Genomic DNA, 16,344 nt, shown 5'->3' with positions numbered 1-16,344 from the left:
CCTAAGGTGCTCGGATATAATAATTATACATTATTCATCGTCACCATGTAATCGGGAAAAAAATTCAGTTCTCAAATTGAGCTAAGAAAATATTATTTAACAAAGAAAATTGTGCATTTGGTACAAGTTTAGCATAATAACCATTACATTAACTTGAGAAAAAGACATAAAACATCATTTTATCATTCCTCCTAGAAAAGAAACAAAACACCGAAATATTCCAAATAACTATATTTGTCACCTCTGGCAGGCGGCAGCAGAAAGGGAAGATTGGTAACAGATGGAGCATGATTTTGAACTCCAGCATGAGCATGTACAAGCTAATGATGATTTTCGCTTGGCTTGGGTTCACGAACTAGGTTGCCCGCTTCACAACCTCAACGCAGCGACATTTCAAACTTTAACCGGTACCAGCTAAAAGTCTATCGATATGAATTAACACGCCTAATGTATTTACTTAAGTGCTCCTTGAGCACTCAGGAACTTTAGACCAACCTAAATGTCAGAAGAAAAACTGGCAAGTCATTGCCAGGTTTGAGTTGATTGACGAGGTGCTGCTCTTTAGCAGCACATCAAGACAAGCCATCATTGACCATTCTTCGATATTCTCCTTGTTTGGAGAACACTTGATTTGCGGTATGATGTCACGAATTGGAACATCAAAACGACCAAACAGTAAGCTTCTCAGGTCCTCTCCTGAAATGACTGAGAACGCGAAAACGCTGCTGGATTGGCCTGCAGGGCCTGAGGAGGTTCTGGTGTCTTGCCATCTTTTGGAACCTTTGACTGGGAAGACTTGAACATGCATTTCTCATCAGGTTTGATACCTAGAGAGGCCCAGATGGAACTCTTTGCGGCCTCGTCTGGGTTAAAAATCCTGAGAGTTTTAGGGACCCATAAGGTCTTTTCTTTCTTTCCTTCTTCCTGCGATTTTGCTTCTCTCGAGTGCTTTCCTAAAGTCTGGGAATTGCTACCTGAACAAGTAATATTGTGCGGAGGAGACGGCAATGTAGCTCCACTACTTCCAGGCCACGGTGGACTCCACATTCCATTAGGCCAGCCAGGAATGCAGCTCCAGAAAGGTGGCACCAGAGGGAAGGGACCAACAGGTGCACAAACTCCTGGGGCTGGCATTATTGCTGGCTGCAATGGAAGAGGATTGGTCTGCCCGTTTTCCAACCCACGAACAGGCTCTGTTGAGAACTGAGTGGATGCCATGGCAGCAACATTGTTCCATCCAGGACTTACGGGAAACATCAAAGCAGGTCCAACAGGGTAAGACTGAATATGGTTATGAGGCTCTTTCACACCATTAAAGTACCCTGAAACGTTGTTTGGCTCTTTGTTAACTGTATTTTCTGGCTTCCAATTCTCGGAGCAACCAGATACTGCTGCAGAAGATGCACATGATTTTTCTTCCTTGTTGTCAGCAGAGGCCAAGGAAGCAAGATCGCTTTTATTCTGCTCTTTAGTATTAAGGACTGGAGTTGTAGACTTGCAAAGCAGAACTTCAGATCCAGATTCCGTAACTGTTTCATTTTCTTTTACTGGCCCTGGAAAGACAGAAGGCTCGACAGGAAGAGATTGGTGGTGGGTTACATCAGAAACATCTCCATTAGCAGCTACAATAGCATCATATGGCATCTTGGCACTGCGGTGGTGAGATGGATGCTTATTTCTGCGTCTACCAGCACCTACAGGGACATTCCTCATAGTTCCACCGGCAGTCCAATACCTCTGGCAGTTCCGGCAGTAGTGCCTTGGCTGGTTGACACTGTAATTGTTGAAGTAGCAGAACTTTGTTTCCATGCTATTGCAGCGAGGACAAGGCAGAATCTTATCTGGTTTCTTGAGTACCTTGTCTTGGCCAGATCCGTCAGACTCGGTCTTAACTTCCTCAGACTTGGAATCACTTTCCATTTTCCCATGCTGACTGCTGATAGCTTGCAAACCATTCTCGTTACTATTCTTGGAATAGTAGGAACTTGCTTCGACATTCAAAAGCTTGTCTGGGATGCGCAGTATGTCATTACTTCTCACATCATTTGCTAACTTGGTGCTAACCTGAAATAGATAGTTTATGACTCATGAACCAACAAATAGACATACAATAGACTAGACATGTGTGTCACATGACAAAAGATGAAAAAACAATATATCAAGTAAAATTTCAGTTTGATTTCGCTCCGAAACAGGCAGTCAAATACTAAAACTTTAGATAACAGTAATAGTGATCAACTACCAATGATGTCCTCTATTTGCCACTGGAGATGCAATTAATTACTATTAAGCGTATAAATATGGCAAATTGGAGATAATTTAGGTGCTGCCCTCACCAAAAAAAGGTCACGACAAATTTATTACAGCCGCCGCTCAAATTAAACGTGGGATCAAGACTCACAAGAACCACCCAATGTGATGCTTGATTTTCATTTCCATGCATCGAAATTGAGGGTTCTAAGAACTTGATCATTTCATCGAACTGTTAGTCCAACAACAGAAGTACACTAAAAGCATCCATGTCTCACCAAATCATGCTGAAACACAACTTTCACGTGACACCGGGGTTTAAAAGTTCATACGTCAGTCACCCAGCATGCTACTTACTACAAAACCAGTTACCAGTGCCCATATACATAACTATAATGCACACGTGTAGGCTTCTATTCTAAAGAAGGGTTTAAGTCTGCTTGCAGCTATGTTGCTAAAGAAGGGTTTAAGTCTGCTTGCAGCTATGTTGCTCACTAGTCACTAGACAAAAGAACTGTTAGCAAGACCGCAAGGACCCCTCTCATTCCATCGTCAGAGTATAAAACTATTTTCCAGGGCTCCAACTTTTTAGACTTTGTTGTGCTCCTAACTAGTACCAGAGAACAGACCAGTCCCTTCTTAGACGATGTGCTTTCATACATCCCTACAATTACCCAAAGGACCTTAAGGAACCAGAATTGCGACTCAATACCAATCCCTTTACTCATAGAACCGGAGATCTTTTTTCCCATACTATTGTTTCATACTATGGAACAAGACCGGGAATGCTCCTAGCATACATATTCCATTTTTCGAGATACATATACCATCGACAAAAGCAGGCTGTCAGCAATTAAAAATAAAACAACCATATCAATTCCCTGAAACCATCAAACATTATTAGAACAGAATTCTAAGCCAAAAACCGAAGGATCCAGCATGAAGCCGTAAACTTTTGGTCGGCTAAGGAATCAAACAAGGTTCTAAAACAAAGAATCGTTCAATAGCAACAGCGATCGGAATCCCAGCAGGAGCCATAGCCCATTCCACGCATTTGACAGCGCAAAAGCGGCAACGAAAAGGCGCATCCGATTCCGCTTTCTCGCCCTCCTTTTTCCCCGGAAACGGCCGGCAATGACCATCCTGCCCCCGGAAAGAACCCCTCGACAACGAATCATTCCAAAAGCTGAGGCCGCGGCTGCTCACCTCGGGGACTGCGGCGGCGGCTGCGGCTGCGGCGGCCGAGGAGGAAGAGTCGAGGACCGGGATGGTGCGGCCGAAGAGCTTAATGGCGGTGTCCCGGCCCGTAAGCCCGGCCATGGCACGCCGATCTCGGCCCGCCTGGTCACCGGGAATGGGCGGCGCGTCGTGCGGGTTACATGCGTCGTCGAGCGGCACGGGCGGCGAGGAAGGGAAAGGAAGGGATGGGAAGAGGACGGCGGCGGTGATGATTTGCGTGGGTGCGCGAGCGGAAAAGCTGCCTGGCCTGGTCTGGTCTTGTCTGGGGTAGGAGCAGGGGAGGAGGAGCATTCGGTGGGCTTTTGATGGCTGCGGGGAGGGAGGGAGACCGGGGCAGCCGGTGAGAACGCACAGCCGGCCAGCCGGGACACGTCACGCTGCCTGCGTTCAGGCGACGTGCCATTCACATTTTCGCGATAGGCATGGTGTGGCATGCCTCGGCTTACTCCATGGATGGAGAATATAGCAGTTGTGTCATTTACCTACTTGCTAAATTATCATAGAAGTCACCACAAGCTATCGGTGACGAAAGAGGAGGCGATAGCATAATGGTCAAGAGGAGGAAGGCGGCGTCATGGTCGGGTGAGGACGAAGATGTCGGTGGGGAAGGAGATGAGCGGAGGCGGTGGGTGGAGGAAGATGTGGCGGATGGAGGAAGACGCGGCAACCAATTGCATTTACGCACCTTTTGAATTTATGTTAGAATTGAGAGAAAAAAAATGCAAATAATAGTTGACTAAGATTTTTGCGGTTTTCAATAACATTTCTTACCTTTCGATTTTTTGCACAAAGGTCCCTGCGGTGTCCTCTTCACCTTTGTCTCTGATGCCACCGTCTCCCATCACGGTCTCTCCCAATCATTGCTGCTACTAGGTTGGGGCGGAGGTCCATCTTTTAGTGTTCGATGTTCGCTAGAGGCTTGAGCTTATAGGGACGGGGTGGAGGTACGACACCAGGTTACGACGACGATAGTAGTGGCTCAGCCGCCACATGGAGGAGGTCGATGAGTGGCGGAGGTTGGCATGGGCGAAAGATTTGAGTGTTAGCAGACGCCATTCAACGCCATGCTTCTGGCAATTCGGTTTCACATAAGGTTTCGATATGTGCCGAGAAAGAAGAGGTTGTGAGAGGACGTGAGACGATGGTGGGGAGATGATTGGTGATGACGGGGAAGATGGTGGGCCCTGTTAGCACCAAAGGCAACATGAGTTGGTAAGTGGGAGGTGGCACACATGAAGGAGGCAGGTGCAACATCGGCTAGGTGACCGTGGAGTGTGGATTAGGGATGAGCTTATGTAGCATAGGAGGGCGATTTGATAAAATGAAACTGACCATCACATTTTATAGATAGCTCATTAAGAGTTCAACCTATGCCATGGTGTCAAGAGTTAAGATGTTCTTCTCAATTCATTGTAACAGCAAAAAAAAAGAAGTGAAACAGTTAAGATTTTCAATCTCCAACATGTTTTGGGATGCAAGTAGGTTTCAATGGAGATTGAATTTCCATTCAATATCGTTTCACAAAATTCTAAATATGATTAAGCGGAGATTTGGTGTACACCTCATTGCAGAATGTTCCTTCGTTGGAAAAGTTTGGCGTACCTTAGGTACACAGCTAAATCAGGCTCACATCCTCCTTGAGCATGGTCACGTAGCTCCTCGGTGCTCAATTAGTGATAGGTTTGGCGTACCCTAGTTACACAGCTAAATTTGACTCCCATTTTCCATGAACCATGGCCACGCAGCTCCTCGGTGCTCAATTGGTGGTTTATTCTAGCCCATTGCATCTCTTCATCCAGAAAAGTCTTTCAATCCCTCATCATGCTAGTTACCTGGGAAATTTAGAAAGAACAAAACAAGCAAATCTTCAAGCACACAGAACAACTGGTATCCACCATTGTGAAACACATCAACACCAAGGCCGAGCTTTGGAGGAGGGGCACACCATTTTGGGTGCTTTCTGGCATGAGAATAGTTCCCCCTCTTATTTCAAAAGCTAAAACGCTTCATTACAGTTTGGCCGTTCTCTTCCTCAAAACTGTTTTTTTTTCTTTTAGTTATGTATTCTAGCCTATCGTGCTCTTCTACTTTTTAATATAACAGACAACTCTCTTACCGGTTATATTTTAAAAATAGAGATTAAATCCCCATTCTAAAATTATAACAGTACACATGTAATTTATTCACGAATTTTAGGTTAGAGTAACGTTGAATCTAAGGACTAAAATGTAGCCAAAACCATTGGAAGTGCAACATGAAGGAACAGTTGTTTTCCATGTGCGGCGTTCTGCTAAATTGCCACAGTTGAAAACAGTGAACATTCCATAACGGGAGCAAGAGAAAGGAAAGTTTTGCCAACCCCCAACCAGTAGAGTTTACTGCCACGCTCTGCGTGTGTAACGTACAAGGAAGAACCGGCTGCAGCCGGTCACGCAAGCCCCTCGCAGACCCACGTCACTCGGCCCCGTTTCCTAGGCAGCGACTGTTGTGGATGAACTTTTCGGCAACCAGGAGAGGTGGACCCGTCTGAAGTAAATGATTTCCTAAAAAATCTGAACTAAATGACTTCCCTAGAAAAAAATCTGACGTAAATGATCCGTCCCCACGGCTTAGCTTGGGCAGGGAAGATTGCGCAGACATTTATTATGTATCTAAAAATCTTAAGATTTGTTACGTGGAACATATTTTATTGATGGTATAAGATTGGAGGATCCATTTATAAAATATCAATAGTAAGATTGTCTAGACATTTATTATGTACTGGAAATCCCAAATGTAGAACATAGTTCATACATAGGACAAGATTAGAGGATCGATTTGCAAAATATCGATAGCAAAATTGTACATACATTTACTATGTACCTGAAAATCCTAAAATTTGTCATGTAGAACACAGTTCATTAATAGTATAAGATTGGTGGATGGATTTGAACAATATCGATGTCAAGATTGTGCAGACATTTATTGTGTATCCGGAAATCCCAAAAAATGTTATGTAGAACACAGTTCATTGATAGTATAAAACTGGAGGATCGATTTTGTATAATATCGATGGTAAGATTACATAGACATTTATTATGTACCCAGAAATCCCAAAATTTGTTAGGTAGAACCCAATTCATTGATAGTATAAGATTGGATGATCTATTTGCATAAGCTTGCAGGAGGAAAATGTTGGTCATATTTTTGGGTGTTGGATGCAAATCAAATATTTTTCACTCTCGGCGAACACGAAACATATCTCCTTTACATAAGCTAGCGGGACGTCCATCGACCCATGGTTGCGGAAGTATCCTGAGTGTGCCGTACTTGGAAAAGAGTTTGACAGCAGATTGTGAGTGTCAACTGAGCTTGAACTTCAGGATTAACAATTTTGTATGGTAAATTGGTACATATATTGGATATATGATACGATAATATTATTAACAATTTTGGATTTCACGTCCCTATAGGCCATCTTATGACAGATGATTTTTGAGTCGATACTTTAATTTGTAGTTGTATCACCTATATATATCTCACTACCGCTACCAACGCCACAATGGTAGCTATACATCAAAACGCTATCTTAAACTATAGCGTCCACGTACAGTCAGGACTTCATACTTATATCAGTTCAAACACGTGCACCGGAAATATAAATGCACCGTCGCAAAAGAAAAGAAATACATGTGCCATATGTTATATCTGTGTAGTATAAGCAAAATAATAGTTCTTGATCCACCCATGGCCTCATTTAGACTCTGAACTATCAAATTGGTTTCACCAACAATTCTTAAAATCAAAGGTGAATAATCCACCCTGTCTTAAATAAATTTTCTTTTGCAGCATTTAACGTGGCAAACCAATCAACAGAATTTGGCAACTAAATCTAAATATTGTATAGTAAATTCTAAATGTTGAGCGTGCATGCTCTAGTCGCACGCATGCTCGATCAGCCATCCACTGCCATCCATCCGCGCGTAGTATGTTCGTGGAAGTTTCAATGTCACGTAGCGTTCACACACAGCGACCGGCGTTCCACTCTGCAGTTAGGACCCACTAGATGTCATAGAACCTAAGAACAACGGCTAATACATTTCACCGCTCTCCTCTGTGTCCCTACAGGTTCCCCCTTCCCTCCCTCCCTCCCTCCCTCTCTCGCTCTCTCTCTCTCTCTCTCTCTCTCTCTCTCTCTCTCTCTCTCTCTCTCAGGCGATTTCGTTCCCTACTACCCAAATCAATCTGACTATTGCTTGGTGTTTGATACATCAAAAATCAAAAGCATGGTTGGGTAGGGGCACGCAGGGAGGGGTGAGTTTTTTTGTTCTATATTTGTATTCGGTTCAGCCCCAATCCCCAAACCAGTCCGAATTTTTGAGTGTTTTTGTTATGACGGAATGGGAAGCGAGGGCGGCCTTTTTGCGCACGAAGGTGAGTGCATGGGGATTTATGTTTTCGATTTGGGTTCGTTTTTCTCGGTTACACGAAATCAGTGATAGGGGTGCTAATTTGAACGAGGGGGGATTGCCCTATTTTGGGTTGTTTTTGGGTCATGCAGTTGAACGTGATCAAATCGAGTTTGGATTTGAGAAGCATTTGGTATGGAGAGGCGGAATTTGACCGGGTGCTCGAGAAAGATGAGTTCATGTCTCACAACCTTCCTCTCTCAATCTCCATTGAGATGGCCTTTGGAGGCACTAACACAGCCGTATGCAGGGGAGGATGTGTGCGTGTTTGTCATGTGAGGACGCAAGGTGAGCGATGGTGTCGCAAAGGACAATGGTCGATGGCGATGAGGCTGATTTGTTTTCTCTATTAATATGTATTTGCTTGTTAATTAAAACAAATTTTCTTTCTAGAGTTCATTGGATTTGCTTGTACATTAAAATAAAGTTGCCTTATATCTCTTTTACATAAGCTAGCGGGACGTCCATCGACCTATGGTTGCAGAAGTATCCTGAGTGTGCCGTACATGGAAAAGAGTTTGACAGCAGATTGTGAGTGTCAACTGAGCTTGAACTTTAGGATTAACAATTTCGTATGGTAAATTGGTACATATATTGGATATATGATATGGTAATATTATTAACAATTTCGGATTTCACGTCCCTATAGGCCATCTTATGACGGACGATTTTTGAGTCGATACTTTAATTTGCAGAAGTATCACCTATATATACCTCACTACCGCTACCAACGCCACATGGTAGCTATACATCAAAATGCTATCTTCAACCATAGCGTCCACGTACCGTCGGGACTTCATACTTATATCAGCTCAAACATGTGCATCAGAAATATATATGCCACCGGCAAAAGATAAGGAATACATGTGCCATATATTATATCTATGTAGTATAAGCAAAATAATAGTTCTTGATCGACCCATGACCTCATTTAGACTCTGAACTATTAAATTGGTTTCACCGACAATTCTTAAAATCAAAGGTGAATAATCTGTTAGCCAAACAGGACCATGCCGCACACCACCACCAACCCCTCTGGAGACTACGGCAAATTACAGGAGATAGTTTCTATGCTTAGGAGTTTAGCTTGCCATCTGTTAGGCAGATGTATTTAGCATGTATTGATCTGGTTTCCAACCGGATCACCTCTCTGTACTCTACATAAGCCAATGGCTCCTAATCAATCGCCAAGTGCGTATTCTCCAATGCCTTCATGGTATCATTTAGCATACGATCCTGATCTCCTTTCCTAGCCTCCTCTCCACCCATGACAAGTCCCATCGACGCTGCCGCCACCAAGGCTACCGCGACGGCCGCTGCGGCACAAGTTGAGCTCGACGCAGCTCTTGCCAAGGCGGACCTTGACGCCAAGGTCGCGCTCTAGACGCAGGCCGTCGGCATCTCGAGCGTCAAGCTCCTCACCCCCATCACTCTCGATCTGCAGGCCGACAACTACGCCCAATGGCGCGGCCTATTCGAGGTCGCCCTGCAAAAGTTCACCCTCGACGACCACATTTGCGCGTCTTCCTCCTCTTCCCCCGATGCGCAGTGGCTTCATTTCGATGCCCTCGTTCGCTCATGGCTGTACGCCGCCGTCACCCCGAACCTCCTCGCCATGGTGATGGACACCTCAGCCACGGCCTACACCATTTGGTCGCGCATCGAGGGCCTCTACCGCGACAACGCCAACACACGCGCCATCTACCTCGAGCAGGAGTTCCACAGCCTCATGCAGGGGTCCTTGTCGGTGGCGGATTATTGCCACAAGCAAAAGTCTCTTGCCGATGAACTGACTGTTGTGGGCACACTAGTTCTGGACAGGAGCCTCGTCCTCAACACTCTGCGCAGACTGAGCCCTCGCTTCGCGCACACGCGCACATTGATCTCCATGCAGCGTCCTCTTTCGTCGTTCTTGGAGACCTGTTCCGCTCTCCTCCTTGAAGAACTCACGTTCGGGACAGATGCATCAAGCGACTCCTCCAACCCGTCGGCTCTAGTCGCATCTTCGGCCGGCCTGTCCAACAAAAACTCCACTGGCGGATCTTCCTCCAACACATCGGGCGGCCACCAGTCTCGTGGTCCCTTCACCAACTGCGGTAGCAACAACTACCGTCGCCGTAACAATGGTTGCGGCAGCGGCTCCTCCAAAGGCGGCGGTGGCAACAACAACAGCCAGGGCTCCGCTCCCTGGCTGTCTCTCCAGAACCCGTGGGCCGGGTCCATCCAAATGTGGCCTGGACAAGGGCCCTAGTCCAACCCGAGCTTGCTTGGCCCATGTCCTCCTGGCGCATTCACTGCCACCGTCCCCATCATGTCGGGCCAAGGCACGCAGTGGCCCAGTGCGCTGACACATGCATCTTCACCTGGATCGGTTGCCCAGTGGACGAGCGCGCCTACATCCCCCTTCTACACGCCGGCTGCTTCATGGGACCAAAACCAGCTCATGCATGCATTCAACACCATGCAGCTGGCACCACCATCTTCCGAGTGGTATATGGACTCCAGGGCGTCCACTCACATGACATCGGATCATGGTAATCTTACCTCCACCTCTCGCAATTCTTCCGCTGCATCACAATATGCTATTGTCGGTAATGGTTCCCGCATTCCAATTACTCACACTCCATCCCATTGTTTTCAGTTAAACAATGTTCTTGTTATGCCTAACTTAATCAAGAATCTCACTTTCGTTCGTCATTTCACTTTAGATAATCACGTCTCAGTAGAGTTTGACCCTTTTGGTCTCTCTGTAAAGGATCTTCAAACCAAGAACATAATCGTCAGGTGCAATGGCCGTGGTGACCTATATCCTCTCCGTTGGCCGCCGCCCACCTCGCATGCTCTTGCAGTCACCACACCTTCCTCCACCTTGCGGCATCGATGACTCGGTCATCTTGGACTTCAAGCTTTATCGCATCTAGCCAATGCATCTTATATTTCATGTAATAAAGCCTCGGTAGACTCTTTGTGTCATGCGTGTCAATTTGGACGCCATGTACGTCTTTCCTTTTATGCATCTACTACTCGCACTAATAAAGCTTTTGAGTTGATACACTGTGATCTCTGGACCTCACCCGTCCTTAACATCTTTGGCTACAAGTATTATCTAGTCATCCTAGATGATTTCACCCACTATCTGTGGATGTTTCCACTTCGCCTAAAATCTGATGTGTACAACACCCTCCGCAATTTCTTTGCTCATGTAGGCACTCAATTTTCCACCACTGTGTGCAGCATACAATGTGACAATGGTGGAGAATTCGATAATCAAGCCATGCACCTGCACCTCCTCTCCCATGGCATCGCACCCCGCCTGTCATGTCCACACACATCTCAACAAAACGGTAAGGCGGAGCGCATCATCTGTACTACCAACGACATCCTACGTTCCCTTCTGTTCCAAGCCAGGATGCCACCTTCCTACTGGGTCGAGGCACTTCACACCGCCACTCATCTTCTTAATCTCCACCCCACAAAATCACTCAACTTCGGTATCCCACACCATACTCTTTTTGGCACTCCTCCCGACTACTCATGTCTCCGAGTTTTCAGCTGTAGGTGTTATCCTAACTTATCCGCCACTACCGCTCATAAGCTCGCACCATGTTCTGCGGCTTGCGTTTTTCTAGGATATTCGGCTAACCACAGGGGGTATCGCTGCCTTGATCTCACCACAAACAGCATCATCATCTCCCGCCACATCACTTTTGATGAATTTTCATTCCCTTTTTCCGAGCAGCCTAATCCCCCGGCCCCTACGGACTTCGATTTCCTGTCACACGCTACACAAGCACCGGTTGCCGTTTTACCACCGATTGCATGTCCTAGGGCACCCACAACCTCTCTCGTGCCTCACCTGCAGGCCGCGCACCCACCTGAGCCGGCGCCTGCGGCTACACAGCAGGCCGTGCAGACCTCTGCGCTGGCGCCTGTGGCTCCTCAGCAGGCCACGTAGCCCCCTGCGCTGGCGCCTGCGACCCACCAGTAGGACGCGCAGCCCTCTGCGCCGGCGCCTGTGACTTTGCCAGATGCTGCATCAGCACCTCCACCACCTGCGGCCCAAGCCATCACCCCGGTGGTCAATGATCACATGATGACCACACGTGGTAAGTGTGGTTTTCGACTTCCCGTGGACCGTATGAACCTCCACATGGACGTCCCCTCACCGATTCCATGAACCTACCGCGCCGCGCTCAACGGCGAGAATTGGTGTCTCACCATGCAGCGTGAATTTGATGCATTGCAGACTAACAACACATGGGTACTGGTTCCAAAACCTCCAGGTACTAATGTTGTTTCAGGGAAATGGATTTTTTGACACAAGTTGAAGCCCGATGGCTCCTTGGATTGATACAAGGCGCGATGGGTACTCCGGGGCTTCTCTCAACGCCCCGGTGTTGACTTCGGTGAGACATTCAGCCCGGTTGTCAAACCGGCCACCGTACGCACCATCCTCACAATCGCATTGGCTAATGGTTGGCCGGTGCATCAACTCGACTTCAACAACGCCTTCCTAAATGGCACGCTCACGGAGACTGTCTATTGTCAACAACCTTCTGGTTTTATTGATACGACATGCAACATGCACGTCTGTCACCTCAACCGGTCCCTATACGGTCTCAAGCAAGCTCCACGGGCTTGGTTTAGTCGCTTTGCGACCTAACTTGCCTCACTGGGGTTCACGGCATCCAAGGCAGATCCTTCTTTATTCATATACCGGCATGGCAACAACACCGTCTACTTCCTGCTGTACGTTGACGACATTGTGCTCATTGCATCATCTCTGACTCTTCTACGACAAGTGATTAGTTCGCTTGACCATGAATTTTCACTAAAGGACCTCAGCGACTTGTATTTCTTCCTTGGCGTCTCCGTCCAGCGCACCGCCTTCGGCTTCTTCCTCTTGCAGCGCCAGTACATCGAGGACATCCTCGCTCATGCCAGCATGACTAACTGCAACCCCTACAGTACCCTAGTCGACACCAGCGCCAAGTTTCCTACGATCGGCAACCCAGTGGCTAATTCCACTGATTATAGGAGCATCATCGGTGCCCTCCAGTACCTGACGTTCACTCGTTCGGACATCGCGTATGCCATTCAGCAAGCGTGCCTTCACATGCACGACCCGCGGGAGCCTCATGCCAATCTTCTGAAACGCATCCTTCGCTACCTCAAGGACACCATCGACCACGGCTTACAACTCCATCGGACTTCACCAACTTCACTCACTGCCTACATAGACGCTAATTGGGCCAGGCGTCCTGACACCCGCAAGTCCACTTCAGGATATGGTGTTTTCCTCGGTGATAACCTTATTTCATGGTTGTCCAAGCGGCAACAGACGGTCTCTCGCTCCAGCGCCGAGGCAGAGTATCGTGTTGTTGCCAACGCCGTCGCTGAGTCCTGCTAGCTTCGTCAACTACTCACCGAACTACATCGCCCCCTCAGCGTGCCACTGTTGTCTTTTGTGACAACATCAGTGTAGTTTATCTCTCGACTAACCCCATCCAACACCAGCGAACGAAACATGTCGAGATCGATCTGCACTTCATGCGTGAGCGCGTGGCTCTCGACGAGGTGCGCGTGCTCCATGTGCCCACAAGCTCGCAGTACGCCGATGTCTTCACCAAGGGTCTCCCTACAACTGTCTTCCGAGAATTTTGTTCCAGTTTGAACGTCCGTCCCTCTCCCGTTCCAACTGCGGGGGGGGGGGGGGTGTTAGCCAAATAGGACCATGCTGCACGCCACCACCAACCCTTCGGAGACTACGGCAAATCACAGGAGATAGTTTCTATGTTTAGGAGTTTAGCTTGCCATCTGTTAGGTAGCTGTATTTGGCATGTATTAATCTGGTTTCCAACCGGATCACCTCTCTGTACTCTACATAAGCCAATGGCTCCTAATCAATCGCCAAGTGCGTATTCTCCAACGGCTTCATAATCCACCCTGTCTTAAATAAATTTTCTTCTGCAGCATTTAATGTGGCAAACTAATCAACAGAAATTGGCACCTAAATCTAAATATTGTATAGTAAATTCTAAATGTTGAGCGTGCATGCTCTAGTCACGTGGCATGCACGCTCGATCGACCATCCGCTGCCATCCATCCACGCATAGTATGTTCGTGAAAGTTTCAATGTCACGTAGCGTTCACACGCATCGATTGGCGTTCCACTCTGCAGTCAGGGCCCACTAGATGTCATAGAACCTAAAAACAGCAGCCAATTCATTTCATCACTCTCCTCTCTGTCCCTACAGGTTCCTCCCTCTATCTCTCTCTCTCCCCCCTCTCTCTCTCTATATAAATATAACACTCTCGCTCTCAGGCAATTTTGTTCCCTACTACCCAAATCAATCAGACTATTGCTTGGTGTTTGATACATCAAAAATCAAAATCATGGTTGGGTAGGGACACGTAGGGAGGGGTGAGTTTGATGTTCCACATCTGTATTTGGTTCAGCCCCAATCCGAATTTTTTAGTGTTTTTGTTATGGCGGAATGGGAAGCGAGGGTGACCTTTTTTCGTGCAGAAGGTGAGTGCATGGGGATTTATGTTTTCGATTTGGGTTCGTTTTTCTCGGTTACATGAAATTAGTAATGGGGGGTGCTAATTTGGATGAGGGGGGATTGCCCTATTTTGGGCTATTTTTTGGTCATGCAGTTGAACGTGATCCAATTGAGTTTGGATTTGAGAAGCATTTGGCATGGACAGGCAAAATTTGACGGGGGTGCTCCAGAAAGGTGAGTTCATGTCTCACACCCTTTCCCTCTCAATCTCCATTGGGATGGGCTTTGGAGGCACTGACGTAGCCATATGCAGGGGAGGAATCACTGTTAGTGAACTCAAGGTGGTGGCCACACCACTGCATGCTCAAAGACTGCCGGCTCGATGACCATGGGCCAAATCCCAACTCTCTCTGGCTGGATTTGTGCGTGTTTGTCATGAGAGGATGCAAGGTGCTCAGCGACGATGTCACAGAGGACAAAGTTGATGGCGACGAGGCAGATTTGTTTTCTCTATTAATATGGATTTGCTTGTTAATTAAAACAAACTTTCTTTCTAGAGTTCATTGGATTTGCTTGTACATTAAAATAAAGTTTCCTTGCGAGTTTATATGGATTTGCTTTAATTTTAAACAAAATTTCTTTATGAACTTACATGGATTTTTTTAAAAAACTGAAATAATCTTTCCCTCTCGAGTTTGGATTCATATGGATTTGCTTGCAATCTGAAACAAATTTGCTATCTAAGATTGGTACATAAAAAAATTTCTCTCCAAGTTCGTACGGATTATGCATGTAAATTAGAATAAAATTGCTCTATGACTCCATATGATTATGCTTGTAAACTGAAATAAACTTGCTTCCTGAATTTGTATAAATTTGCTTGTAAACTAAAATAAATTTATCTTTTGTGTTTGGATAAATTTGTTTGTAAATCGGAGAGAATTTACTCTCTAAATTCATAAATGAAGCTGGCATTGATGCTTGTTATGTTGGTGGAGGCATCAAGAGGGGAAGGATACAGCATGAAAATTTCAAACCAACCTAAAAGCAGAAAGGGGAGGTTTACGTTCAAACCAAGTTTTACTAAATATGGGTGTGCATGCTAACATGCTATAGCATGCACGCTCGAAATTTAGCAGCCTCAGATAGACCAATTGGCCAATTAAGTAAAAAAAAGTGAACTTGTTTAAATTCTATATCCATGTGCTACCCTTTGCCTTCACCAAACAGTCAGTCTTGTGGCTCCAATGTTCCCGTTCCGCCGAACAACAAATCATATATAGACCTATTTGTTAGAGCTCTAGTTCTGAGATCCATACATAATTTGGAGTTTGTAGGATAAAATAAAGTTGTTTAAATATATGTTTCCAGCTCAAAATAAGAACAAAATGCTGACGATGAATAATGGATAGTTATCATATTTTGGGCACCCTACGGTTTTCCATAATTCTTGAGGCATATCTTTGTCTCTATAAAAAAAGGTCTCTGAAAGAAAAAAAACCACTCATAGATATACAAAGCATCCCGTAATTGGAAATATTTATCTCCAAAATAGGAAGAAGGACTCCAGAGGACATATGACAACCCCATATATATACGGTGTCAAGTGACCCTGCAGAGGACAAGTCAAGTCAGAAGAACTGATTAGAAGCCTAAACAAAGCGGTAAAAGCTAAGAGAGGCCAAAGATGAAGTTGTCAACTAGATTTAAGTCCATCTAAGCTAGCTACACACCTTCTTATAACATGTTTAGATCAACACAAGATAAACATGACATAGAGTTATTATCCTCAGTAAGGTCCAAACCTATCTAAAAACCTCTGTATGTTCTCTTATGATTCGTCTAGTTTAAACATCTCATATTTCTTCAACAAGTTCGTTAGATCCGTGATTCACCAATCG

The 16,344-nt window shown here is 45.9% G+C and overlaps 3 protein-coding genes across 3 annotated transcripts; 2 read left to right on the top strand and 1 right to left on the bottom strand.

Annotated features, from left to right (window-relative positions):
• Positions 1 to 117: 117 nt before the first annotated feature.
• On the bottom strand, positions 118 to 3,896 carry LOC133899555 (cyclic dof factor 2-like). The gene is made up of 2 exons (XM_062340555.1): positions 3,457 to 3,896; positions 118 to 2,064 (listed from the first exon to the last, which is right to left on the bottom strand). Exons 1-2 carry the CDS (start codon positions 3,778 to 3,780, stop codon positions 685 to 687), a joined length of 1,704 nt encoding a protein of 567 aa, XP_062196539.1. The 5' UTR covers positions 3,781 to 3,896; the 3' UTR covers positions 118 to 684.
• Positions 3,897 to 9,204: 5,308 nt separating this feature from the next.
• LOC133902809 (uncharacterized) lies at positions 9,205 to 10,188 on the top strand. Its single transcript, XM_062344174.1, has 2 exons — positions 9,205 to 9,309; positions 9,382 to 10,188. The coding sequence occupies exons 1-2, from the start codon at positions 9,205 to 9,207 to the stop codon at positions 10,186 to 10,188; spliced, it is 912 nt and encodes a 303-aa protein (XP_062200158.1).
• Positions 10,189 to 10,248: 60 nt separating this feature from the next.
• LOC133902793 (uncharacterized mitochondrial protein AtMg00810-like) lies at positions 10,249 to 13,347 on the top strand. Its single transcript, XM_062344173.1, has 2 exons — positions 10,249 to 10,471; positions 12,635 to 13,347. Exons 1-2 carry the CDS (start codon positions 10,249 to 10,251, stop codon positions 13,345 to 13,347), a joined length of 936 nt encoding a protein of 311 aa, XP_062200157.1.
• Positions 13,348 to 16,344: the final 2,997 nt, after the last annotated feature.

Source organism: Phragmites australis, chromosome 2, assembly GCF_958298935.1.
Source record: "Phragmites australis chromosome 2, lpPhrAust1.1, whole genome shotgun sequence".
NCBI lineage: Eukaryota > Viridiplantae > Streptophyta > Magnoliopsida > Poales > Poaceae > Phragmites > Phragmites australis.
The sequence above is the reverse complement of the archived record's forward strand: the minus strand, read 5'-3'. Positions and strand labels throughout refer to the sequence as shown.

Coding starts and splice junctions, on each gene's coding strand:
- LOC133899555 (XM_062340555.1), bottom strand. CDS start 3,780: ATGCTCCTCCTCCCCTGCTCCTACCCCAGACAAGACCAGACCAGGCCA. Junction 2,065..3,456: donor CCGCCGCCGCAGTCCCCGAG/GTGAGCAGCCGC, acceptor TATCTATTTCAG/GTTAGCACCAAGTTAGCAAA.
- LOC133902809 (XM_062344174.1), top strand. CDS start 9,205: ATGACAAGTCCCATCGACGCTGCCGCCACCAAGGCTACCGCGACGGCC. Junction 9,310..9,381: donor AGGCGGACCTTGACGCCAAG/GTCGCGCTCTAG, acceptor CTCGATCTGCAG/GCCGACAACTACGCCCAATG.
- LOC133902793 (XM_062344173.1), top strand. CDS start 10,249: ATGTCGGGCCAAGGCACGCAGTGGCCCAGTGCGCTGACACATGCATCT. Junction 10,472..12,634: donor TCACATGACATCGGATCATG/GTAATCTTACCT, acceptor CATCCAAGGCAG/ATCCTTCTTTATTCATATAC.